Source organism: Pelmatolapia mariae, linkage group LG7 (assembly GCF_036321145.2).
Source record: "Pelmatolapia mariae isolate MD_Pm_ZW linkage group LG7, Pm_UMD_F_2, whole genome shotgun sequence".
NCBI lineage: Eukaryota > Metazoa > Chordata > Actinopteri > Cichliformes > Cichlidae > Pelmatolapia > Pelmatolapia mariae.
This window is the reverse complement of record NC_086233.1, coordinates 28,740,955-28,768,595: the sequence shown is the minus strand read 5'-3', so window position 1 is coordinate 28,768,595 and position 27,641 is coordinate 28,740,955. Positions and strand designations below refer to the sequence as shown.

At 41.4% G+C, this 27,641-nt stretch overlaps 1 protein-coding gene across 6 annotated transcripts; it reads left to right on the top strand.

Annotated features, from left to right (window-relative positions):
- The first annotated feature begins 1,257 nt into the window (after positions 1–1,257).
- LOC134632138 (G-protein coupled receptor-associated protein LMBRD2B-like) lies at positions 1,258–3,422 on the top strand. Of its 6 annotated transcripts, none has more exons than XR_010094454.1 (5): positions 1,258–1,510; positions 2,356–2,543; positions 2,717–2,820; positions 3,119–3,224; positions 3,361–3,422. XR_010094454.1 is itself a non-coding variant. In XM_063480751.1 (5 exons), exons 1-4 carry the CDS (start codon positions 1,460–1,462, stop codon positions 3,204–3,206), a joined length of 435 nt encoding a protein of 144 aa, XP_063336821.1. In that variant the 5' UTR covers positions 1,258–1,459; the 3' UTR covers positions 3,207–3,224; positions 3,361–3,422. The 6 variants fall into 6 exon arrangements, 5 of the variants coding, with proteins under 5 accessions (XP_063336821.1, XP_063336824.1, XP_063336823.1 ...); XM_063480751.1 differs by having other exon boundaries at positions 3,115–3,224; XM_063480754.1 differs by lacking the exon at positions 3,119–3,224 and having other exon boundaries at positions 3,225–3,413.
- Positions 3,423–27,641: the final 24,219 nt, after the last annotated feature.

Below are 27,641 nucleotides of genomic sequence, written 5' to 3'. Positions count from 1 at the left end.
AGCAGTTTCACGATTGAAGTAGCAGCAGGAGAGCGAGAGGCAGTCGCTCCATATATCGGTTGTTAAGCTTAACATGGGAACGCTTTACAAACATTCAGAGATGAACTTACACACTTGCTCTACTTCTCTCCGAGATAACTTCGGCGGAGATGAAATGGTCTGGGTCTAGGTTTAAAAGGTTGTCTATACGAATGTCTGGGATGATGGTATTGAAGGCCGAGCTGAATTCAATAAAGAGCATCCTTACTGATTTCCCAGGATACTCCAGGTGATGCAGAGGAGAGTGAAGGGCGGTGCAAATTGCATCCTCTGTGGACTTTTTTGCCTTGTAGGGTGGGAGGCAGTCCTTTATGTGCCTTAGGAGCAGCTTCTCGAAGCACTGTGCAATCACTGGAGTCAGTGCGATGGGTCTGTAGTCGCTGAGGCTACTGATGGTGGTGGACTTGGGGACTATTGTTGCAGATTTCAGAGAGTGAGGGACAGTGGCATGTGACAGGGAGAGATTGAATAGTCTGGTGAACATGGGAGCCAGCTGGTCGGCGCAGGCTTTGAGCAATCTACCAGGTATTCCGTCAGGGCCAGCTGCTTTCCTCTGATATTCTGCTCTGAACACATTGCCGACCTCATGTTCTTGGAGGCTAAATGTGTGGGGACTGTGCTCAGAGGAGGCTGTGGGCAGGGCGTCGTGCATGGTGGGGTTGACTGCAGTTTTCTCGAAGCGGGCAAAGAAGTGCTTATGTTCCTCTGCTAATGAGATGTCCATATTATCTATATTTGTCCCACTGCCTTTGTAATTGGTGATGTGTTTCAGGCCTTCCCATACCTTTCTGGAGTTGTTATCACAGAGGTGGTCTGATAGATTGTTTGAATAGTCCAGCTTTGCTGCTCTGATGCCTTATTTAAGGTCTGCTCTTGCTCTGCTGTACATGTCCTGGTCCCCAGATTTGTGTGTTGAGTTGCATGCCTTTAACAATGCCTGAACCTTACTCGTCATCCAGGGTTTACGTTTGGGGTAGAGCAGGACAGGCTTTTCCGTGGAGACAGTGTCCATGCAGTGCTTGATGTAACCTGCGGTTGTGTGAGTCTCTAGTTCATCATGTTAAAAGACACTCCACTCTGTGAGGGTACTTGAAAGGGTTCTGAAAGCGTGAGGAAACACATCCCTGTAAACCAAGAGAAGACACAAGTACACGTGTTTCTTTCGGGAATGTTCCTCCTCATATACAGGGCGAACATTTGTACTGTTTCAAAAGACCTTAAAGTCTCCTCTTATTTTTCTTAAAGCACACAAACTACAGAGTTGTGCAGTGAGTCAACGTGTTATTAAACAACATATCATGTGACCCAGATGTTGACCCGGAGATAATGGAGGAGTCAACTTGATGGAGGTTTTGTGACTTTGTGGTGTTTTCCTCCTGCAGGCTGTCCTGTCGTCTCACTCCTCCCCTGTTTGATCCACATGGACTCGGCCATCTCCCACCACAACAAGCTGCAGACTGCTCACACCTCTGTAAATACCCACACTGTGTAACACACCTGCTGTTACACCTTTTTGGTGCAACCCTTTAAATTTGGGGTACCCCTTTGGCCTCTCCCCTTTTCTACAATTCCCTGTAGGAGAGGAACTGGAGCGGGCAAGTTAATTACTTGGAGGTCTTTCATTCTTTTTACCTTTCATCGCAGGAACACAATGCAGGAACACAGCGGTTACATATACAGTAGTGTGCCAAAGGTTTAGGCAGGTATGCAACAACGCTGTAAACATAGAATGCGTTCAGAAAAATAAATAAGTAAATAAAATTATATATATACTGTATATATATAGCGCCTTTCTAGACAGAGTCATAAAGTGCTGCACATAAGATAACCAGTCATAGAAAGGTAAAACAGACAATATCAAACAGACAATTTAAAACAGGCAAAATTAACCAAAAGCAGTTTTTTTTAAAAACAACTACTCCATCCACAATTCTTAAGGTTTGGGGGAGAGAGTTCCACAGTCTAGGGACGTAGGGCTGTAGCAGATCAGAGATGTAGGCTGGTGCCAACATCTCTGATCTAAAAGTCAAGACCAGGATCTTAAAATGGCCTCTGAATTCAACAGGAAGCCAGTGTAGCTGAGATAGCAACGGTGTCACATGTGAATACAGATTTTGTCAAAACCCTAGCGGCAGCGTTTTGCACAACCTGCAGACGATCCAGAGAACCTTTGCTTAGATACATCAACAGTGAGTTACAGTAGTCCAAGCGTGAGGAAATAAATGCATGTATAGCAATCTCCAGTTCAATTCATTCCATTCAATTCAGTTCATGAATGATTAATGATTGTTTATTAACCCCAAATGTATTCTACAGCAGGACAACGACCCCAAACACACAGCCAAAGTCATTAGGAACTATCTTCAGTGTAAAGAAGAACAAGAAGTACTGGAAGTGATGGTACGGCCCCCACAGAGCTCTGATCTTAACATCATCGAATGTGTCTGGGATTACATGAAGAGACAGAAGGGGTTGAGGAAGCCTGTATCCACAGAAAATCTGTGGTTAGTTCTCCAAGATCTTTGGAACAACCGACCAGCTGAGTTCCTTCAAAATGCGACGTGATTTAGATTTCTCTTTTGTTCATTCACTGCATTTTGTTGATTGATGAAAGCTTTGCACAGTACTGTATGTAATTATGTTTGTGATTCTGTGTCGTAATCAATGTTCTCTTCAGTTTAAGGACCCGCTGCCTTGATCTTCTGGGCTTCCAGCAGTTTATGGAAGACAGTGAAATGACCTCTGACCTGATGGACGAGGGAAAGGAGCTGAACCGCCAGGGTGAGACTGTCGCCACCATCTGAATTCTGTTTAACAAGACAGTTATAATAAAATATAATATTTGTACAGTTATAGGAAGAGGCGGAGGGTAAATACCTCTTTGTTTCTTCTGTTTAGATTTCAGAGAAAACTAATCAGTGTATGATATAACAATAGAAGTCACTCACACACATCAAAGTCCTTTTACACATCTTATTCTAATAACATAAAATATATATTTTCATTGTGTATTAAGTGCACAGACTGCAGTTTACAGCAGGTTTCCTCACATATACTATATGATTCCAAAATAAGAAAGTCATCTGCTGGGAGAAGAAACAACAGTGAAACGGGAAGTACAAAGAAGCTGCTCATCACTGGATATTCTGCTTAAGATTGAAGATTGAACATCTGCCTCCCAGCAGGTCAGTAAAACCGAGACAGCTCTTCAGAATCGGCGACAACATCTCCAGCACCATCAGACTGAGAACAGGAGCTCCTCGAGGCTGTGTTCTCACCCCGCTGTTGTTCGCTGTCCTGACACTGCACTGCTCTACACAGCTCCAACCACATCATCAGGTTCGCTCATCAGCAACGACGACGAGTCGGCGTACAGAGATGAGTTTGAGCAGCTGGCGTTCTGGTGCAGCGAGACCATCAACACCACCTCCATCACCAAAATAGCCTAGCAGCGCCTCCACTTCCTGAGACGCCTGAAGCGGGCCAGCCTTCCTCTTCCCATCCTCACCGTGTTCTACAGGAGCACCATAGAGAGTGTTCTGACCAGCTGCATCTCTGTGTGGTTCGGCAATCTCATCCAGCTACAACGGATTGTTAAAGCAGCTGCCAAGATCACTGGAACATCTCTCTCCCTCACACGCACTCTTTTCTCTCCTCCCGTCTGGCCGACGCTATCGCAGCATTGGGGCCCAATCCTCCAGGCTGCGAAGTAGCTTTTTCCCACAAGCCATCAGACTCTTGAACTCACTACCGGCTCTCCCACTCCCCCCCAACACCCACACCCACACAAACCGTTACCTAACTCTATTGCACTCCACATACCACTGCCTTTGTAATGCAGATGCTGCTCTATGGACAATCCTTACACTCAAGAACTCTGCTCATGTTTACAAGCTGCTACGCTGGTCACTTTAAATCACTTCAAGGTCACTTTAAATCATTCAAATTGTAAATTGTTATTAATACATTTACCTCCAAGTCTTAAAGTGTATATTTATTTTTTCACTCTTCTTATATTATTATTTCTTTGGGGGGGGGGGGGGGGGGGGGCTGTCATGCCGGCAGTAGAGACAGTGTGAGCACATGAATGTGAATCACTTTAAATGTAGGTTTTATGAAGGTCTTGCTAATATATTTCATTTCTAGTGTTTAATGTTGTAGATTTATTTATCTGTCTGTCACGATGGGAGCTGTTAGGATCAACTGATTCAGTCACTGATAAACCTGAAGTCCTTCAGTCATGTAGGAGGTCAGAGCTTCATGTTTATGGGATTCATGTGCAGTTTAATTGCATCTGTATTTATGTCATTTAAAGTTGATTGGCAGGTGATTGTGTGTGAAACCATGTAATCACTGTAAGTTCATCAACACCTTCACCATGTTTAAATAAGATAAGATAACATGACCTTTAGTAGTCCCACACGTGGGAAATTTGTTTTGTCACAGCAGGAAGTGGACAGTGCAAAAGTTCTGAAGCAATAATTAGACTACAATAAGAATAAATACAGTACACAACTGTACAGAATAGAATAAAATCAAATACTATATACAGTAGAATAAAATATACAATAGGATAAAAATAGAATAAAATGTTGTACACAACTGAGTAAAAATACAACGATGCCAGAAAGGAGTATTGCACTTAGTGTTATTGCACATGTGTGGGTGTGTGTTTGATCAGTTAAAGTCTTTGTTGTGGAGTCTGACAACAGTGGGTTGGAAAGACCTGCGAAATCTCTACAGAGTTTCATCTGTGTGCTGTTAGATTTCTATTTGTTTTTGTTTACATTAAAATAAACTGGAAATATGAAGCAGATCCCCGATGAACCCCAGGAGTCATTGTGGGCTTGTACTGATTGCTAAACCAAGCTGCACAAGATTGGACTGAAGTAAAGCAAAGGCTGCCTTGAATGTAGGAAAACGATATGAAACCATGACAGTGAGCTTTGGAGGATTTCTTCAGTCACGTTTTTATGAAGCATTTGTTTATAGCATTAAAATGAAGTGAGCTAAAACTGTAAAAACACAGAACTGGTCCTTTAAATGTGTTTAGCAGTAAGTGTTGTGGTGCTGGCAGAAGTGATCTTCAGTCAGAAAGGTTGATGGTCAGGATGAACCTGGACAATTCTCTGTTTATATGTGTCATATCTTTTGTATGATATGGGATAATTATTGATAGAGACAGACGTAGCCTTGTACTTACATTTCTTGCCGCCTGTCAACACTGCATCTCCTGCCGTTACAAACGGCTCTTCTGTGTTTGTGTCTCATCGTTCTAGTGATGAATATTTATCGTCCACCATGAACTCAGCCTATTGTTCTGGTTCTGGTTTTGGAGAGTAGACTGTGTTGATCTGAGTCCTGTGAATTATTCCCAAGACAAATTAAAAATGTCCTCTGGTGCCATGTTGTTGCACAATAAATATGATCGAGGTGTCAGAAACGGTCTGGCCCTGGTTATTGTCTCAGATCTGGTGCACGTCTTATCCTTTCTGCTTCTGTGGGTTTCCTTCTTTTACTTCTTGTTATTTTCCTAAAATGTTTTTCATTGTGACAAAAATATCTGCTGGAGTTTATGGTGCACTAAAACCTTTATGAAACAGTTGCACTCACCATTAAAAGGCAAGCCAGAAAAGCAGTGTAATGCAAAGTTATTTAAGGGCTAGATTTATTGCAATGGGTGTGTTACGTTCCCCTAAAAGGGTCCAGGCGATGAAGGGGAAGTAACAAAATGTGTCTGGGTCAGAAAAAGGAGACAGAGGCAAAATGGTTAAATTAAAGAGTTTTATTAAAGTTTCTATCGATACTAACTGAAAGAGACGGACAAGCCGCTATCACCATTTAAAGAAACAAAACAAAACTCAAACGTTGGTCAATTAAACTGAGAAGTAAGCCAGAGAAGGATAAATTGCCAAACACACTACTCCCCACCAAGTAGGAGCAGAGCACACGCAGCTTACTAGCTGCAACTATTCACATGGCACTCTGGCCCAGAGCTCACCTTTCCCTGGGCTTAAATACCTTTAATTACTGATGTGAGTTAGCTGTGTAAAAGAGAAAGGTGGCACCTCAGGCAGAAGAGATTGTAGGACACGCCCACACAGGCACCTTCAGGAGGAGGCCCTGCTAGGGCCGTAGCAGGATGAGTTTAACTGACTTACGCGCAGAAGAAAAGTTCTTTAGGAGCCCAGATGGTGTGAATGATGAGACCATAGACAGCAATTTTTTTGTTAAGGAAAACCAGAAATATACTGAATAAATGGGGCAAAGGGGAAGTGGAACAAAATAATAAATACTGTCTTGTGTCTGTATCGTCCTGTTCTGTCTAGTGTTGCACTGTCTTGTCTTGGGTTTTTTTTTTTTTACAATTTTTACATATTGCACTTTATGTAATCCTGTCTTGATTGTCTGTTATATGTCATATGTAGCACCAGCCTCGGAGGAACATTGTCTCGTTTCACTCTGTACTGTAGCACTGTACATGGTTGAAATGACAATAAAAGCCAATTGACTTGACCATCTCAACTTTTTCCTTTTATTGGCTTCTTCTTTGCCGCTCTACTCGGAAGCGCAGCAGCCTGGAGACCACTCTTCAGTGTGGATGTTGTGACTGGTGTTTGGTGGAAAACATAAAGTAAAGCTGTTAGTTTAAGACCTGTGGGACTCTTATGTACTCCCGGGTCATTCCATCTCAGTCCATCAAACATTTCCTTCAAGACTGTGATCACCAGTCTGTCTTGAATTAATTCCAGGGAAAGATGCACTAATTACTAGGAAATGTGCAGAAATGCCAGGACCTTATTTTCATTAGTTTTCTCCAATTTCAAGTGTTTTTTATCGTTGTATTAATATTCGATTATTTAGAAAACTGTCATAAGGGAGGAACGGACTCAGGCATAGAGCAGCTGAATTCAGAATAAAAGTCCCAAGTTTATTAACAACAACACGAGATGAAACTATATACAGTGCACAGGGCTGGGATTTCCAGGGATGGAAGGGAAACGGTTCCAAAACACACCACACGTCCGCTCCTCACTCTCCACTTTCACAATCCTCTTCACCACTCACGCTCTCGTTTGCTCCACACCTCACTGCCAGACTCAGGGGAACAGATCAGGAAACAGAAATGGGTCCAGGAATCTATATACAAGAAAACGTAGTTACAACAGACTAGTACTAGTAACATGGCTGTACTGACGAGTGCTTCTCAGCAAACCAACGAAAAAACATTCTTCTTCTTCTTCTTCTTCTTCTTGTGCTTCTTCTTCTACATTTTAATGGCGGTTGCAAACAACTTTTAGTTGCATTATCGCCACCTTCTGGACTGGAGTGTGGGTCGGAGAGGTTTCTCCGCCTCCGTTTATCTCAGATAAACACCTGTCGTTCTTAAAAATCCAAACACTAGCCTATAGATTACATCCCCTGTACTCCTTCGAAATATGTCAGATAACTGAATGTTGTTTTACAGTTTTTTTTCTTCTTTACTTTAACCTCCCAAGACCCGAACTCTGCCACGACATGCATTTTTAATTTCTCTTGGATATTTGTGCATATTGGGGCCCAATGAATGTAAAAACAAAGAATTTCCAGATTTTTACCTTAGTTTTTGTTTTTTAAAAAATGAGAGCCACAAATGAGGATATTCATTTAAAATGTTGATAGAACAGTAGCAGTATAATGTCCTCGTAAGTAGATATCAGGCCCGTGTAGAGCAAATTTGAATATTTTGGTCTAAATAACGCAAGATGTGATGTCCACATATGTGGACGGCAGGTCCTAGGAGGTTAATAAATAAATTCAACTCATCCAGGTTCACTGTGTGGCTTGGCCACACACACACACACACACACACACACACACACACACACACACACACACACACACACACACACACACACATTGTCTATAGGACGATTACTTCATACTAAGTCACTGAAAAATTAGTTATAGCAGGCTGATGTTCATGTGACGTTCTGGCCAGTCTGAAACCATTTACTTGGCAGTAAATGACACAGTGGCCAAAATGTAAAACTGTTCATTTAAATAAATAAACAAAGCAGTAGGGAATTTTTAAATATTTGTTTTCTTTATTTTGATTTGCAAATAACTACATTTGATGTTTTTCCGCAGTTTTTTTTAGTGCTCTTCATCAAGTGAACCCCTCACCTGAAGTTTTTCACTTCAAGCCAATTAATTTCAATCCAATTGGATTGAAATTATCAACCCCAACAATCAAATGATCCCCTATGAGCAAGCACTAGGCAACTGTGGAAAGGAAAAACTCCCTTTTAACAGGAAGAAACCTATGACAGAACCAGGCTCAGGGAGGGGCAGCCATCTGCCATGACTGGTTGGGAGATGAGGAGCCAAAAACATAAAAGAGAGCACAGCATATTTCCTTAAGATCTGAGTACAGGCTTTTCATTATTTTCAGTTTTGATTTTCTTATTTACTCGAAGGGCATGAACCTTTAGCTGCAGATTGTAATTTTCTGCCTAATTTTTTCTGACGATCATACAGGGCCGCTCTGAGACTTCTCATCTCTTTTTGATATTCCTCCATCAGATGTTCCAGATGGGCCACTTTATCATCGAGGTTGTCTTCAATCTCATCTGAAACTAATCTCTCTTTTTCAAGGTCTTCTGATGATAATTGATGATAATTCTTTTCGAGCTTTAGAGTGTTCATCTCCAACTGGAGATCTTTAATTTTCTGTTTAAGCTCTATATGCTCAGATAGTTCTCTCTCCACTGACTTATACACTCTGCGTAAAGTCAGATGGCCAAAAATCTTTGAGAATCCCCAATAAGCTGCAGGAGCAAGAAGGCCCAGTGTGGCAATACCTAAACCTATGTCAAGTAGGCGTTTGGCACCACGACGCCATGAACCACTAGTCTGAACCTCGTCAGCAGGTGGTTCAGAGGCAGGACTCTCTGAACTGCCTGCTGTGGCAAGATGTAAACCTACTTCAAGTAGGCATTTGGCACCACGACGCCATGAACCACTAGTCTGAACCTCGTCAGCAGGTGGTTCAGAGGCAGGACTCTCTGAACTGCCTGCTGTGGCAAGATGTAAACCTACTTCAAGTAGGCATTTGGCACCACGACGCCATGAACCACTAGTCTGAACCTCGTCAGCAGGTGGTTCAGAGGCAGGACTCTCTGAACTGCCTGCTGTGGCAAGATGTAAACCTACTTCAAGTAGGCGTTTGGCACCACGACGCCATGAACCACTAGTCTGAACCTCATTAGGAGGTGGTTCGGAGACAGGAGTCTCAACTTCCTCAGGTTCAAGAGGAGGATTCTCCAGCTGCAGAAGTTCATCAGCGATCTGACATTCCTCTTGCACATTGTTCACATTAGCCGATACATTTTGTTTTTGCACCATACTGAGCACATCCTTAAGATCTTGGGCCGTCTGTAGCCTTGTTTCTAAAATTTTATAAAGGTCATCTATCAGTTCCCACTTGTACACAATTTCCCTGTACTGTCTTTCTATTATTTCATTATTTTGAATTATTAAATGCTGAGCTTCTCCTGCTTGGCACTCAAGATTTTCTAAAGCAGCAATGCTCCTTCTCTGCTTAAAGAGAAACGCTTGCTTTTTTTGAATCTCATGCAGATGCATCTGAATGGTTTTAATCTCTGCCCTGTTCTGTTTTGTTATTATTTCATTGTTTTTAAGTATTAAACCCTGTGCTTCTGCCACTTTGCACTCAAGATTTTCCAAAGCTTTCCTGAGATTTGTGTTGTCTTTATTTTGTTCACCTCTCTCACTTTCAACATTGGACAGGTCAACAGCAATGCTCCTTTTCTGCTCAAGGAGAAACACTTCCTTTTCCTGAAGCTCATGGAGCATCAGATTAATGGTTTCAATCTCTGCTGTGTACTGTCTTTCTATTATTTCATTATTTTTAATTACAAAACACTGAGCTTCTCCCACTTGGCATTCAAGACCTTCTAAATCAGCAATGCTCGTTTCCTGCTTAAGGAGACACTCTTGCCTTTTCTGAAGCTCATGGAGCATCATCTCAATGGTTTCAAACCCTGCCTGCATTCTTGTGTTATGAGATACCTGTGCCTCAGTCTGTCTTTGTGATGAATTAATGAATCTTTCCTGTGACATTTCTTTAAAAACTTTACACAAAGTGTCGAAAGAAAAAAAAGAACGCTTGTTGAATTCTTTAAATGTAAAAGTATTCCCTTTCTCAAAGAATACTAGTTTGCAAGAACAAATCGCTGTTTCTGAAAATGCTCCAAGTGAAACTGTGTTTAGGAAGGTGAAAGTGGGGTATTTAAGCATTTCTGTGGCGGCGACAGTGACGTCAGCGCTTTGATCTTCTTTGATCTTCTCATACAAAAGCGCTGACGTCACTGTCGCTGGAACCCATCAAAGTGGAGCGTTTGCATTCCGCGCATGCTCAGATCATGCGTATTGAAATGAACGGGAGTGTGTTTGGGTTTCAATTGTTTACCTCTGTTTTAGCCATTGCTTAGGCTTCGGTTCTTTGTTGTGCAAGAAAAACAACACCACCGCAACTATAAAAGTGTATTTTTAATTTTTATATTTGTTAAGCTTGAACAGCGAACGTTTCCTTTGTTTGTTTTTCCACTGAGCGTCAAGAGCAGACCGATGTTATTTGGTGCGTAAACAAAAACTCCAGTCAGTTTAGACCCATGGAGTCGGCTTTAGGTCTGAGCTTTAATTATGTTTACATTTTGATTTCTAAAAGACAATATACTAGTTATATAAGAAAAAAAGTGCTAAGTTTGATGAAAATAAGTTGTATTCCAAAACTGACGGATCATTTAAAGTATGAGAAACCTGTAATGAGGTTTTGAGCTGAATCTTTGCGTTGTGGGGCAGATTTTTGCAGTTTTTGCTGGTTTTTTGAACATGTTGTTTGAGGAATTGGTTGACTTTAATTTCTGTATAGAGTGCAGCAGAGATGAAATGTTTTGTTCAGAAAATATTGTTCTCAAATTAACAACTTTTTGTTTTGTTCTCTTACACATTTTCACTAAAGGTGCAGTGCTAACATTTATGCTATAAAAGAACTACACCAGAGTAATAAGACTTGAACTTCACTGTAAGAGCCAAAGGGAATGTTTAGGTTTTCTTTATTTGTTATGGTGGCACTTTAGATTTTCCCCGCACCTCAGATAATTGCATCCTGGGGTCGCACGTTATTTACCTGACGTTCTCAACACGGAGGTTGGGGGAGTGGTTTGGTTGCAAACTTTTCTGCTGACCGTCATTTTAGCACGTCAGTTAATACATTTGTACATTTGTTTTGAATCAAAGCGCAAAGTTTGTTGTTTTGTTTTAAAATAAATACGCAAACACAAATGGGACTAAGTGGCTCATTGGAGACACGTCACACATCCACATTTGCGGATGGAAGTCCCAACATTCAAATGTGTTTTATCGCATGCATCAGAACAATGAAGAGGATTTGTGGATATACGTTTTGAAGTCACGAAGCTTTCAGATAGTCGGACGCTGTTCTCAAAGGAGTTATTGGAAACGGCACCGCCACAGTGACACGAAAAAGATTGACGCAACATACACATCAGAAGCGGTAGGACACGCAGATTCACTCTGTGTATTATTGAATGTTTTGAACACAGTTTGTGTCACTGCTTGTCCATTGGGTACATTGGTTTGCGTTGTGTGCTTGCATGTGCTTGATTTGGCAAGCTGGAGGAAGCTGGTCTGATTTTGACAGCTTGTGACGCTGTGGATACTGCGCATTGTTTGCACGTAAGAAAAGCATTGGATATGACGTGGTTGAAATGACAATAAAAGCCAATTGACTTGACCATCTCAACTTTTTCCTTTTATTGGCTTCTTCTTTGCCGCTCTACCCGGAAGCGCAGCAGCCTGGAGACCACTCTTCAGTGTGGATGTTGTGACTGGTGTTTGGTGGAAAACATAAAGTAAAGCTGTTAGTTTAAGACCTGTGGGACTTTTATGTACTCCTGGGTCATTCCATCTCAGTCCATCAAACATTTCCATCAAGACTGTGATCACCAGTCTGTCTTGAATTAATTCCAGGGAAAGATGCACCAATTACTAGGAAATGTGCAGAAACGCCAGGACCTTATTTTCATTAGTTTTCTCCAATTTCAAGTGTTTTTTATCGTTGTATTAATATTCGATTATTTAGAAAACTGTCATAAGGGAGGAACGGACTCAGGCATAGAGCAGCTGAATTCAGAATAAAAGTCCCAAGTTTATTAACAACAACACGAGATGAAACTATATACAGTGCACAGGGCTGGGATTTCCAGGGATGCAAGGGAAACGGTTCCAAAACACACCACACGTCCGCTCCTCACTCTCCACTTTCACAATCCTCTTCACCACTCACGCTCTCGTTTACTCCACACCTCACTGCCAGACTCAGGGGAACAGATCAGGAAACAGAAATGGGTCCAGGAATCTATATACAAGAAAACGTAGTTACAACAGACTAGTACTAGTAACAGGGCTGTACTGACGAGTGCTACTGTTAAGGTTCAGATATTGAGGAGGAATCCAAAATAACCACCACTGATCCGGCCGTGTGCAATTAGACGGCATTTTAATGAATACACGCAGCGTGGAGCCAACACTGTACAGATTCAGTGTTGGACTCTCTTACAATAGTCAGAACCCAATATTTATAGGGGTGAAACAGTACAGCCCCCCTTTCTGTTGCCAGGCAGAAACCAAAACCACAATGACTTTTAACATAGTTTAAAAAGAACATCGTCGCGTCTCCATCCAGGTGCCTTCCTGTTGTCCCCGGACGCTCGCTTATCGGTCTGGAACATCCTGCAGCTGCTTCTCAAACAGTCACATATGCACGCACAATTTTGCAGTTGCAAGTAAAACACAAGATTAACTTTTACCTATATAACTGAGTCTATCTACGATGTGTGTGTGTGTATGTGTCAGCCTCTGCTTGCACTTTGTTTCACCTCTCAGCTCCCCAGCTAGACCTTGTAACCTTTCCACTAGACAGAAGGCCAGCACAACTGAAACTATGTGTGTGCATGTGTGTATGTCTGTCTGTGCGTGCACAGAGTTTGCATATGCTCTCTGCACCTTAGTTGACCTCAGCTTAAGCAACCAGGCTAAGGCTATCCTGTGTGTGCCGATCTTGACTTATATGTAAAATGTATAAAACAAATGTTCCAATCTAATACAACTACTTAAAGCTTAATCAGCGATAAATGCATACAAGACACCCTACTCTTAACTTGCACTTAGACTCTGGTTTCAGTTTCGCTTCTGCAAAAGCATACTCTGCACAAGCCTGTGTCTCCTGTCAAGACCGTGTAGGCCTAAAGTTAGACCTTCTCTTCTATAAAATAATGTGGCCAGGAAGTACGTATTCAGATTATAAATTTAAATCTCAATAATTCCCCCTTTTTGTGTTTCCCTAGAAACACAACACAATTCCTAGTTTTCACCCTATCTGTCCCCTCAAAGGGTTGTATATTTTCAATGTTTCCTCATTATTTTGTCATAATTACTTCTATCCACAACAAATAAATCAAACAAATAAGCTATGACCGGTCCTAAATCTACTTCCTTCACCCCCTTTTCACCCAGTTTAGTTTTCTTTCAATCCTACTTTAAACTCTTCCTGATTTTTGTTCATATATAGTCTTAAACAGCACTTATTGTAATCTACAACATTCTAACAGTCTTAAAGCACTGCTTTCACGCCCCCGCATATATTTCCTGCTGCTCCCCTTATCTGATCATCAACATCCTGTACTGTCGCAGCTGCATGTAACTCTCATCTAAAATCACATTTCACAAGAAAAATCATCATAAACGCCTATTCTACTAAAGGATTGAAGAAAAAAACAACCATTCTAATCAGCCAAGTGTAAGCATATACTTAATTACTCATCCTAGCTAAAAGCTCCCTAAACACAAGTTCTATATGTTAACCCTAACTTCATTTTAAACTCACATTTCCTGTGTTATTCCGGTTCTTGGTATAACATTTTATTTCACTTTGCTGCTCTTAATGTAAGGGTACATTCTAATTTATACTTTATCAGACTTAACCAAAATATATATGCTTTCCCCATTTACTTCTGTTTTAAAACAAAAAACTTGGTCACTTCACCAAGCATTTGTTATTCTGTAACTGCATTTTATATAATAAGACTAATTTAGAGCTGCATGTGTTATCGCAATATTTTACATGTCACACAGTTTAGTTACAAGCAAAACTCCTATTCAAACAGAGGCTAAATGGATTTGAGGCCTTTGGCCTGGAATCAATACTGTCATGTGTGGTTATGGACTCTATATGTCTGTAAGCGTGTGCGGCCTTCCATGCTCTGTCATCTTGCACAATAAATTGCTTGGACATCGCGCCAAACAAAGCTTCTGACCTTCAGTTATTGACTTGAGCAACATTTCTTTAATAAGCACAAAATGCAATGTGTATGAAATCATTTCTATGTATGTAATATTCAATGCTATTCCTTTGGGTCAGTGACACTTTTAACATCCTCATAAAAAGCTCTCCTCTACCCTAGAAATAAATCTATTTAATATCTGTTTCTAAAGCCTACATTATAACAGCTTATTCTACAAATAAAAATAAATCAAACATTTTCTACTCCTAAAATCTTCACTAGTTTTCCCCAAATTATCTAAGCCTATCTTTTATTCCCACAGTTTTCCTTTAAATTTGGTGTACAACTTCTCATGGACACCATTTATCTTCTGAACAGAATTCAGTTCATTTTACTCCTTTAACTTAAACATGAAAATAACAATTCCTGCCTCAGTTTTACCATATCTAAATTATCACAAAAAACCCCATAATTATAAACTCATCCTAAAACCCATTTCAAATTAAATCCCCCTTTTTATTTGGACTTCACATGTGTGTCCAAATAAAACTCAAAATGCATCACCCAGGCTTAAGAAATTAAAGGGAAAAAAGGTTAGTCATATCATCTCTCTAAACACTCAAACACTACAGCCATCCTCCTCCCAGGTATTTTGCCCTAAAAACCTGTGTTCAAGGAATAAAATCAATTTAATCATCATGACCCATCTCCTTGCTCCTTTCGAAATCTGGATCCTTGAAAATTCCTGGAAACAGAACTGTACTTTACATTTCATAACCAACTCCCCCTTTATGATCCAATCCGTGTTATAAGAAAGAAACCCCAACAAAGCACAATTATCAAGCAAATACATTATAAAAAATAGCAGCAAAAATAGCAGCAAAATATGAAACATGTGTTTCTTCTGTTAATGGTAACATGAGTTATAAAAAATAGCAGCAGAAATATCAGCAAAATACGAATCTAACCCCAGTCAGTAAAACAGAAATTCCCTCAAAGCAACTCAAAAGTCAGCATCCCCCGAATTAAGTCTCCCCCTTGTCCTGCTTATGACAAAAGCAAAACAAAGCATCCCATTTCTCTTCCTGGCATGGTAAACTGTTTGTCCACATTCATTCATCCCCTCTTTGGTCCAGTCACTCACATTCACTCACACGCATTCACACATGATGTTTGCTGATATCGAGCCTCCAAATAATCAGATACTCCACATCAGCAAAATGAGCTCAATCATTTGTTTTATTTCGTTGTCCTTTTTAAGAAAATAGTCCTTTAGGCTTTTGACTGGATTGAATCGCTACAATCCTTTTAGACAGAGACTCACAGCCAATCAGGTCCCCACGATGGACTCCTCTTCAGCCAATTACAATCTGAAAAGCCCACCCTACATTTTGTTCTCCCGAGAATTTTGTCAGCGCTGCTCACCCTCTTCCAGGCCTGCTTCAGAACAAAAATGAGAAAAAGAGAGCTGCTTATTAGCTCATCAAAGTACAAAACAAAATCACCTGACAGGTTTTTTCTAAGTGCACTACTACAAAAACTATGGGCCCTTTTCGACATGTCCATGTTTATTAAAACTCCTTCTATTAAAATAAAAACCGCAACCTCACAAATCTTAACCAATCCCAAATGTCACCCGTTCAACACACCGAAAACCCCGTCAAAAGCTGCACCGTTTTCCACACAACAATGTCTCCCTAGACACTTCACCATACTTAGATTCAGCATAAGATATACACCCATTACAACAACGTATCATCACTACATTATAAATTTCCTGTCCAAATCTGCATCTCTGAACAGACCTGACCACCATAATCAATTATCCTGTTACTTTACCATCATATATTTCGCCCAATAATCCTTCTCAGTCACTGCTCCGTTTGCTCACTGAAAGCCTGAGTCTCACACGCACACAGGAAGTGTCTTCTTCACCACTCACTCCAGCTAATTTGCATACTGAGTCATATCTCAAGAAGTTACTGTGACAAGAAAAATGCATGTTTAAACCTTATCACATCATTCAATTATTTTCATTTTCTTTCTATACTAATCACTTGCTTTGATCATTCAGCGCAAAAGCACTCCTAACTCACTCTTATAAAAACTACTTTAATCACTGTTCTGTTTGTTTTTTCCATAACTCACTCCCTTGTCATACAGCTTCTTTTGAGTCAACTTCAAGCTTTAATCTATCTTATTAAACATTCACACCCTTCTATCACTCATACACTTAGCAAGCTGATTTAATTGCATGTGTTTGTGTCCTTTAGCCAAGTTTAATCACTATCTTTGCATTACTCTTCACAAGCTTGTCTCTATCTTCTTAAGGTTAGTGCATTTTCTGTTTGTGTGGGTCATTTTGTATGTGTTGCTTTTCCAGTGATTCAGACTCCTTCACAATTCTCCAGTTAAACAGTCAGTTTTCTCCTTCCCCGAATTACTAGCCCAAACTTTTCGATTTCCCACCTTAAATAACAGCCCTCCTGGTCTTCAGCCAGGAGTTAGGGCTTGCTTTCAGGTTCCTGGACACATCATGCTGTGAACAATTCAACCAGAAACTTGCCTTAACATATCCATTGATGTTAACCTATAATTTCTTCCGACCGCTGCTGTGGAGAATTGGTCCAGGTCTGCTTTGCTCCTGAAAATAACAAAACTGAAACGTTTTCATTATTATCACGGGTACCTAAACGACCCATTTCTCTTTCTCTGGTCAGAAATACCAACTTATGTCATGTATGTAAGCGTGTTCTTCCTTGCGTTATGGGGTCATGTAAATGCAGTGTAAGCTGTTTCTTCATTGCATCTTACGTTATAATCAGGTTTAATTCATGCGTCTTTTCTCTGAGTTCTGGATTCAAACTATCTCACTTCTGCTTCTCTCCAAAAATACTTTCACATGTAACAATTTGTGCATGTGTGTTTTCTATCCATTAATATAGTTGTCAGTTATTTACTTTCATTATTTTACCTTTTCTATTGTTTACCTGTTTGTTGTGACGTGGTGGACCTCCCTAAACCATCATAAGTCCAGCCTTCAATTTCAACCCAATCATATCCTATATTCTCGCAGTCAAACTTGTCCTGCTTCACCTGACACCGGTCCCTCTCTTCACAGTGTCCTGTGCGGCCTTCAAAGCTCCAACAAACACAGTCTGTTTCTTCTCTGTTTTGATGTTTCAGTATTCTTCTTTTAAGTTGAGTTCCAGTCTGGCAAAATATCACGTTCAGTGCCTTCGACTCAGTGCCCCCCAGTCCAGTCACACTGCTCTTTACCAGCAACTGGGCATATTGCATCACGTGCTTTCATTCATACTGCTGGACTCATCAGTCGTCGTCAGTGTTAATGCTTTCACTTGCACTGCCTTTTGGCTGCAGTCAATTCTTCCATGATGTTCTGTCGGTCTTCCTCAGGAGATTAACTGTCCTTTAAGCTTCTTCTCAGAGTCCGGACAAAGTGACAGGTGAAGCTATCAACTTTTAGCCAAAAAAGTGGCCTGTTTTCCCAATTGTGTTAATCTACGCTTTTGCCGCTGTACTCAGGGTTCCAGGTTGAGAGAAGTCCACCTGTATTAACACACTAAAGCATACAATTAATATCCTTTTCATTTCTTTTCTCTTCTGTGCTTTCTCCACCCAGAGTTTAACTCGTCTCTCTCTCTGGGTTCTCTCTTCACACACTCCGTTCCTTTTATGGGCATGCAGCCCCGGTTACACACACACACAGGCACACAGAGCCATATTTCCTGTTTCTTCAGACTAATCTAACTCTTTTGTTTTTCATCGTATTTATAGTCTACAGACCCTCTTTAATTCTACTAAATCTTAATCTAAAATACACCTTTATTTCCTGCACACTTTTAACTATTCTAACCTCTTTCAGACATCATGAATCGTCTCACACACACTGCCTTTTCTCTCACACTTCCACTTTTTCGCTCACTCTACTATCAACCTCCTGAGTGTTATTATTACCTATTTACTTATTTTATACAAATCACGCACAGTCACTCAAATACTTACATCATTCACACAGTTAAAATCACTCAAAATACCCTCTCCAGCATTTGTGGCTCAAGATAGGTTACTACTTTACAATAATATATTGGTCTTAGGTACTGTACAATGCACTCAATCTATATATATCTATCAAAAGTCAGTCAACTCCTATACATCTACAGTAATCAATTCACACTCTATTTATACAATTGTAGTGAGCAAAACCAGCATCTCAGTCACAGGCTTTTAGCCATTTTCAAACAATAGTTATAAAGCTCAATCACACTCTAAACTGAAAGCAACACTCTCCATGCACGTCACCGCTCCTCATTTGCATTCTCACACACACACCGTGCATGTTCACAGACTCTCTAAAAATAACTCACAGGACCGTAGCATCCTGTCACTCAGTCAGACTCATCACACACCACTCTGTTTATACATAACTTTACACAGACGTCATATATACACAACTGCACAGATTTTCGGCCTAGTGGTTCCTAACAAATTTCGATAAATTTAACCTAACGGCTCCAACCGATAAAGTCCCAGACTTTTTTGCGTCCACTTCACCAGAACAGACTTTAACTGCTCCGTCCAGATTTCTAACCCTAACTTTAATTTACAGGTAGCCAAACAAGCGCAGAAATAGGAGACTTTAACTCCTAGCAGTTTTGAAGGTTCCCAACATTCCTTCCCCGCTGTCGACGGTACTATCCCTACTCGCCGGTAGGTCAAGGGTCAGCGTCCTGCCCAGGCGCAAGCGTTACCAAGGAGAAAATGCGCTTCTTAACAGACGCCGCTGTTGTTCTAGAAAGATTTGGAGTAATTTAAACCCACCATCTACACTCCCCAACAGGAGTAAGATTCAGGCCGACTTATCCTTGTGGACATAGGGGCTCCAACCCACAAAATGACCATCACAGAATACAGTCAATGATCAATCGGGCTCCAACCCACAAAATGACCAAATTCCCTACCACACTAAATTAGCAGCTCCAACTGCTTTAATTCTCTCGACGGCTCCAACCGTTCTTAATTCTCTCAGCGGCTCCAACCGCTTTTAATTCTCTCAATACTGTACTTTATTACTTTCATTATCTTAATGTCAATTCCATTAAATTTTCACCAAAATCGAAACAGACATTCACCAGTAATTTCCAGTGATTAGGCTTTAATTTGACATGCCCAATGTGACACCTTTTGGAAATATATTTTGTAACACCTACTTAGTATAGTAAGGTTAAGCTTATCAACTAGATTCGAGAGGAGTAAAATAAATTTGAGATAATTGAGTGTTGAACAGCCGGCAGATTTATTACAATGTTACAATGGTGCGGTAACCCAATGTAAACAACATAGAAAATTAACAGAAGATCAACAGAGAAGAGCGCTCTTTTGAAAATAACAACAAAATAAAATAAATAGTCCCTTTAGACCTGACTCCTGATGAACAGGATATTGTGAGTTCAATAGTTTCCGGAGAAACGATCCGTATGAAGTAAGCAGTTTTGCTCTTGCTTATCTGAAATCCTGTGATCCGAAGTAAGTCAGACTGTAGCTCTACTCCTGCATCCAGAACAGCTGGCCACACTGCTTTTGGATTCGCCAAGAGTTTTCACAGGGTCTGGCTCGCCATCCATATCCAGAACCACTTCAGATCCAGGATCACAAAAAACCAGTCTGCACATACAGTACAGAGCAATAAACAAAACAGTTCTTAACAGTTTTTCTAAATAAAATCAGATCTCATAACGTTTTCAAAATCAAGTACACTGTTGTTTTAACATTGTTCTGTCTCTATGAATTCCATTTGTATTGCTTTACAGCATTACAATCAATTGTATTTATATACCCCCTTTTTAAGGCATATGTAATCACATCATGAAATGTTTGTAACGTAACTAGTTTTAAATAACTTATTTACATGAATCAACCCATAACTGAAATCACAAAGTGCAGAAAAAGCACTGAACAATGTTCATGGCTAAAAGAAACGTGCATCCTGCATTAGTTTTGCACATTTGTGAAGATGCCCAATCAAATAGACAATAAAATAAGATACGACACCCCATTTCACATACAATTCAAGTACTCCGACTGGTTTTAAGCTTCTTAGACAATGCAGAATTCACACTGTTGCAGTATTTACCACATGTAAAATTAGCATAGGTTTTCCTGCTAACTTATCATCTTTAGTAACTCACCGGAGTTCCCAAGAAACAAACACACGCTCTGCCTGGTTTTGGTCGAGAGTAAAACACATAAAGGCCTCTGAAAAGTACATAACTTTAAGTTAGAGACTGTTAAAAATACTTTATAACACTTATTTTATATCGAAAGACTCACTGTGTAGCTTGTTAATTGCTCTCGGGTGTCTTGCTCCGTTTTGCCTAGCTTAATGCAGCAGCGTGCTTTTGTCGCATTCACTGAACTACGGAAAATCAAAGTGTGTTCAAGGGGTGTCGGAAATAATAATACAAGGTAAAACAAACAAAATACTAGTAACCATGTCTATAGGGGTTACACCCTCCCCCTTTGAATAAACATGAGTCCCTTCATGTACTTAAATTTTATCTAAACATCATAGATTTGAGTGTTTTCATAGCTACTAAACGACTCAAGAGCTTGGTTAAAGTTATCCAGAAATTGTTGTGCAAAGGATATAAGGGGTTGACCCAACTGGGGGTAATGAAACCGTCCTGGGGGTCGCTTTAATCTCTCAGATTTTCTCACTTGAGATGTTTCAGGAGTTATTTCAGGCATTTGGTCAACATGTATGTCAATGACACTTTCACTCTGCTCTGTGTTTTCTATCTCAACATCTGGTTCTCCTTGAACTTGGACAATATGATCCTCTCCCATGATGTTGGAGTGAGATTCCTCATTGAACAGTTCAGATTCAGTTTGATTTCTCTGTCCATGGTCAATCTCGTCCGAGATTGTCTCTATTGGTTGGAGCAAAGGGTTGTCACTTTTGAGCGTACATGAATCATTTTGAACTTCTGAGCTGGTTGTCACATTGGAATGGTTTTGAGTTTGGTCACAAATCCTGATAAACGTCTCGGTTTGGACTGAGGGATGACCTAAAATGCATTCATACTCCTCCTCAGACTCTGACATTTCTGTATCTTTAGGTTCAGAAGGGCTCTGACGAGTCTTAGGTCGACGTGGAGGTTTGGGCTTAGTCTCAACCTCATCCTCAATGTCTGAGAGATCACCACATGCAAGTAAAAGGTCTCGATGAAGAGTCCTGCTCGGACCATCACCCTTCTCTGGTTGGACCACATACACAGGAACATTTTCCAGTTTCTTAACAACACGGTACACCATGTGTTCCCATTTATCGCCAAGTTTGTGTTTACTGCGCAGGCGAACGTTCTTGACTAAGACTCTGTCCCCAGCTTGAAGTGTGGACTCTCTGACTTTTTTATCAAACCTGTTCTTGTTTCGCTCAGCAATCCTCTTGGAGTTTTCGAGTGCAATCTGGTAACTTTCCTCAAGCCTAGCTTTCAGATTGCGCACATACTGGGAATGGGATGTTGGTGAGTCCCCTGTAACTGGCAACCCAAAGGCAAGGTCGACTGGTAGCTTGGGTTTATGACCAAACATTAGCTCATAAGGGCTAAACCCGGTAACCTCACTCTTTGAACAGTCGTAGGCATGGGTAAGAGGCTTGACAAAATCACGCCAATGAATCTTTTGCTCATCCTTCAGGGTGCCCAGCATACCAAGCAGGGTGCGATTGAATCGCTCAACGGGGTTACCCCTCGGGTGATAAGGACTGGTCCTTACTTTTTTAATGCCTGTGATAGAGCACAATTCCCTAATCACATGTGACTCAAAATCCCTCCCCTGGTCACTATGAAGGCGTTCGGGGAACCCGTAGTGAACTAAAAAGTTTTCCCAAAGGTTTTTGGCCACAGTGGTTGCCTTTTGGTCTCGGGTGGGCAAGGCCACTGCGTATTTCGTGAAATGATCTGTGATGACCAACACATCTTTGGTACTCTTACTGTCAGGTTCAATAGAAAGAAAGTCCATACACACCAATTCCATTGGGCGTGTGGTTTTGATGTTAACCAGCGGCGCTGCCTTTTCAGGCGAGGACTTCCTTCTAACACAACGACCACAGTTCTTTATTTTGGTCTCAATATCAGTACCCATCTTAGGCCAATAGAATCTCGCCCTCACTAGATCATGAGTCCTCTCCCACCCCATATGACCCATATCATCATGGAGCAGCTTGAGAACAGTAGACCTAAGAGAGACAGGGAGTACAAGCTGGTAAGTTGTAACTGAGTCACACTGTCGTTTCCTAAACAAAAGGCCATTTCTCATTTCAAAACGTTTCCATTCTCTGAGCATCAGTTTTATGTCAAATGCTTCAGACCTGTTTTCACGTGGAACATCAGCACCAGATTCTAGTAACTGAATGACGTGGTTTATGCTTGGGTCAGCTCTTTGGTGTTCTTTAAGCTCATGCTCAGAAAACAAGGGAGCAGCTACTTGACCAGATGTTTCAGCATCACTGTATGCATCAGGAATGGCATCAGCACTCATAGCCAAGGACTCAACCAGAGTGACATAAGGTGAGTTTTCACTTTTCTCATTGACAAGATGCTTATTACATATAGCTGCTACAGTGTTAGGGCATACACTGTTAGAGCTTGGAAGGAATCCGAGAAGACGTGAGGTGAGTTGTTGAATCCTGTTTTCCTCTTCCAGTGTCACACTATCTGCAGCCAGAGTTTGATGAGGCCTCCTTGATAGGCCGTCGGCATCCTGGTTAGCCTTCCCAGCTCTGTATTTGATTTGGAAGTTGAAGGTAGACAGCGCTGCTAACCAGCGATAACTCGCTGCGTCAAGTTTTGCCGTGGTCAGAATATATGTAAGCGGATTGTTATCCGTTACAACAATGAACTCGTTACCGTAAAGGTAATCATAGAATTTTTCGACAATGGACCATTTCAGAGCTAGAAATTCTAGCTTATGAGTTGGATATCTGGTCTCGCTTGGTGTCAATCCCCTACTAGCATAGGCAATGACGCGCATTTTACCATCCTGCTCCTGATAAAGAGCGGCACCCAGGCCCGTGGTGCTAGCGTCAGTGTGCAGAACATATTGGAGCTTTGGATCTGCAAACCCCAATACAGGGGATGATGTTAACTTCTCCTTAATGCATTCAAAGGCTGACTGACAAACAGATGTCCATCTGTCTGCAAAGGGTTCTCGAGGATTGAGATATTTGGAAGTGCCTGTTTGTTTCTGGCCTTTTCTGAGAGGTGGATAGCCGCATGTGAGGTCATTTAAGGGCCGGACTATCTTTGAATAGTCCTTAACAAATCGGCGATAATAGCCTGTGAACCCTAGAAATGACTTCAGCTGTTTCAAGTTTTGTGGCACTGGCCAGGTCTTGATAGCAGCAACCTTTTCAGGATCTGTCTCCACACCATTTTTGGAGACAATATGGCCCAAATATTTAACTGATGTCTGGAAAAAGCGACATTTTTTCGGGGACAACTTTAAGCCATATTCACGAAGACGGTCCAAAACATGCTTTAGCCTCTGTTCATGTTGCTCGAGGGAGTCTGAGAAAACAATCAAATCGTCTAGGAAGACGAGTACCTCCTTGAGATTAATGTCTCCCATACACCTCTCCATTAACCTCTGAAATGTGCTGGGAGCATTTGTGATGCCTTGGGGCATTCGATTGAACTCATAAAACCCCAGTGGGCATACGAAGGCTGTTTTGGCTTTATCCTCCTCCTCCATCTCTATCTGGTAATAGCCTGACTTCAAGTCCATGACAGAGAACCAGTTTGAACCAGATAGGGCGGAGAAGGTCTCTTCGAGGTTTGGCAACGCGTAAGCGTCTTTCACCGTTTGCACATTAAGCTTACGGTAATCCACACAGAGGCGTACCTCACCATTCTTTTTCTTGACTACAACGATGGGGAATGAGAAGGGAGATTCTGATGGTCTTATTACCCCAGCATCGAGAAGCATTTTAAGGTGTTTCCTGACTGCTTCGTAGTCATTTGGATGAATGGGCCGCGATCTCTGTTTTATAGGCGTTTCGTCTTTAAGCTTGATCTTATGCTTAACTTTAGTGGCATGGCCAAAGTCGAGATCGTGGCATGCAAAAACGTCATGGTAGGCACTAAGACTCTGTGTGACCCGACTTTTCCATTCCTCGGGCAGAGGTGAATCGCCAAAATCAAAAGTCAACTGGTCACTGGGTAATGAACATGAGTCTGCAGACAGGCTGCAACACCCTACAGAGTTTGCACTCGACGTGGATTGAGTTTCAAGAACTTGGTCTGCAATGTGTAGTTCAGCAAGAACACAGTTGCCAGGAAGCATGATGTCATGATCAGTTTCGTTTCTGATCCAAATAGGACGCTTGTAAGGACTTCGCCGTGGCACTGTGATAAGGCAGCAATCGACAAAGATTCCTCCCGGAAGGGCTGAGGAAGTTGGCTGCTCTACAACTGCCCATCTGTCAGTGGGTGGTGAATTTAGGTGGGCGTAACTCTCTAGGCAAACCCTTTCATGAGCTGGTATTACGTAAGGTGTGTTGCCCCTCAGTGTCATTAGTCCAAGCTTTCCTGTACTTTTTGTTTCATGTCTATGTTCAAGGATTTTTAAAATCTGACTATAGCCATAGACTGCTGATGAAATGGGAGTATCCCTACAGTGTTCTTCATATAAAACATCAAGGGCATTTGTACCAATTAAAACTGGTAAGTCTGTGCTGGAACGTAAGTCAGGGACAATGAGAGCTAATGTAGAAATTTGGGGCTCAGACTCAACAAACTCTTTTGGAAAGCCAATTGGAACTTCTACATACCCTAGATAAGGTACAACTTGTCCATTTGCACCCTCAACATCTAAGTCACTGATCGGCTGGATGGGGAGATCAGACAAATGTCTCTGGTAAAATGAGTGTGAAATAGTCGTTACTTGCGACCCAGAGTCTAACAAAGAATTGCAACTCACTCCAGCTATGTTGACATTAGCTGTGCACTTCTTGCCAATTAAGCCCTCTGGAAAGCTAGAATGATGCATACTTGTTTGTGCACAAGAATGTTTTCTTGGGGGCTTTTGAGTGGGACTTGTGTCGCTTCTAGTTCCAGTTTGTCCCTCAACTGAAACAGGAACTAGTTTAAATCAGAGTCACATTGGTCTTCCCAAGCTTTTTGTTTCGCCCTTAGCTCTTTCCGCTTGGCTTCAACAGTACTGGGATTCGGCTCATTGTCACAAGAGGGAGCTATATGGCCATCCTCGCCACAGTTAAAGCAGAACCATGGGCGAGGCTTTTTGTTTTTGCCAAAGACTTCATTTTTCAATTGAGAGTTCTGGGTTTGTGCTTCCTTTAGCTGCTGTTTCTTTACAGCTTTTGGGAATTTTGCCTTAGGTTTCTTTGCAACCATGGTTTCCATTGAAGCTTTTAAGGAAGTTAACTGTTCTTGCCGCTGAGCAATTTGCTTTTGCAGTTTCTTGGCAGATGCTTGAGCTGAGCTGTCAGCAGCAGCAGCTTGAAACTCAGTGTTTGAGTAAACATTTAAAGGATTGGACTGCACCTTCACTTTTGAAATTCCCAAGTGCTGCTTCATGCGAGTTGACTTGGCTGCCTGCTTATCTTCCTCTGTTCGCAAGAGTAAAAGCAGCTCAGAAAAGGAGGGTGGACTGGATTTCTTTTGCTCTAGATGGAGGCTAGCGATTAGGTTATCATCCCAGCATCCCCTACAGAACTGCTTCAAAAGCTGCCGATCGAAATCACTAACTGGGACTCCTCCCCCTTTTACAACTTTGTCAAGGGTAGTCTGCAGCCTGTGCACATAGGCTGAAGGTTTTTCGCCAGCATTTTGGTTTGTACTCAAGAATTTTGCGAACAGCTCATCAACGTCATCTACAGTCCCATATGCAGAATCAAGCAAGCTCAAAAAGTCTTTGGGGCTGGACAAGGGACCCAATTGTTTAACAATGTTTGCAGCTGGCGGTAAGAGGCTTTCAATGATCCTCCGCACTACTTGTCTTTCAGGAACAGAAGAATCTGCAAGATAAAACTCAACATGACTTCGCCAAGTGTCATAGTCAACCTCCGTATTAGGGCATGGAGTTTTTCCAGAAAAGGACCTGAACTTTGCAGAGCTTGGATAGGATTGGGACATGTCAGTACTTTTGACAATGTGCTCCACAATGACCCTCTGGACTTCAGGTGTGGTCAAGTGTTCAGGGTTCAAAACAGGGGCTGGTCTGTCAATAAGGGAAGGATTGATGGTATCAGTGGTCAGAGTGGGTGGGATAGTTTCACTGCTTGGTCGCCTCAAAACAGAACCAGGTATTAAAGGGACTGGGTCATCTACTGAAATGACCTTAGAGGGGGCTGTACCCTCCCTTTCCCCAGCAGAGGCCTGAAGTTTGTTAAGTTCACTGAGTAGTATTTTCTCATAATCGACCCCACTCACCTTAGCAATCCCTTTTAACTTAGAAAGGTAGGACTCTGTACTACTAGCCGTTAGCTTAGCACTGTAAATTGGGGATAAGAGTTGGATGCCATGAACTACATTTGGGTCAGATGTTGTTCTTTGACAGGGTAGTTCACCCTGAATCGACTCAATGGCTGTGCCATACTCAAACTCAACTATAGCTGTATCTTTAAAGTCGGGGTCAGAACTAGTAATTTTCACTGTTCGTGCAATAGAACCATAGTGTTGCAAAAACGTAACAACTTCTTCATCAGTCTCTGTACTAGAAAACCCACTTATTAGTACAGCATTTGGTACCTTGATACGTTCACGTTCAATGACATCCATGTTACTTCAGTGGAAAAATGTGCAAAAATTGTCATAAAACTGCCAAACTGTGTGCCAATGATTGGATTAAAGGCATTAAATAGCCAACTCCTCCTGGCTGGCTCGCCACTGTTATGTAACACCTACTTAGTATAGTAAGGTTAAGCTTATCAACTAGATTCGAGAGGAGTAAAATAAATTTGAGATAATTGAGTGTTGAACAGCCGGCAGATTTATTACAATGTCACAATGGTGCGGTAACCCAATGTAAACAACATAGAAAATTAACAGAAGATCAACAGAGAAGAGCGCTCTTTTGAAAATAACAACAAAATAAAATAAAGAGTCCCTTTAGACCTGACTCCTGATGAACAGGATATTGTGAGTTCAATAGTTTCCGGAGAAACGATCCGTATGAAGTAAGCAGTTTTGC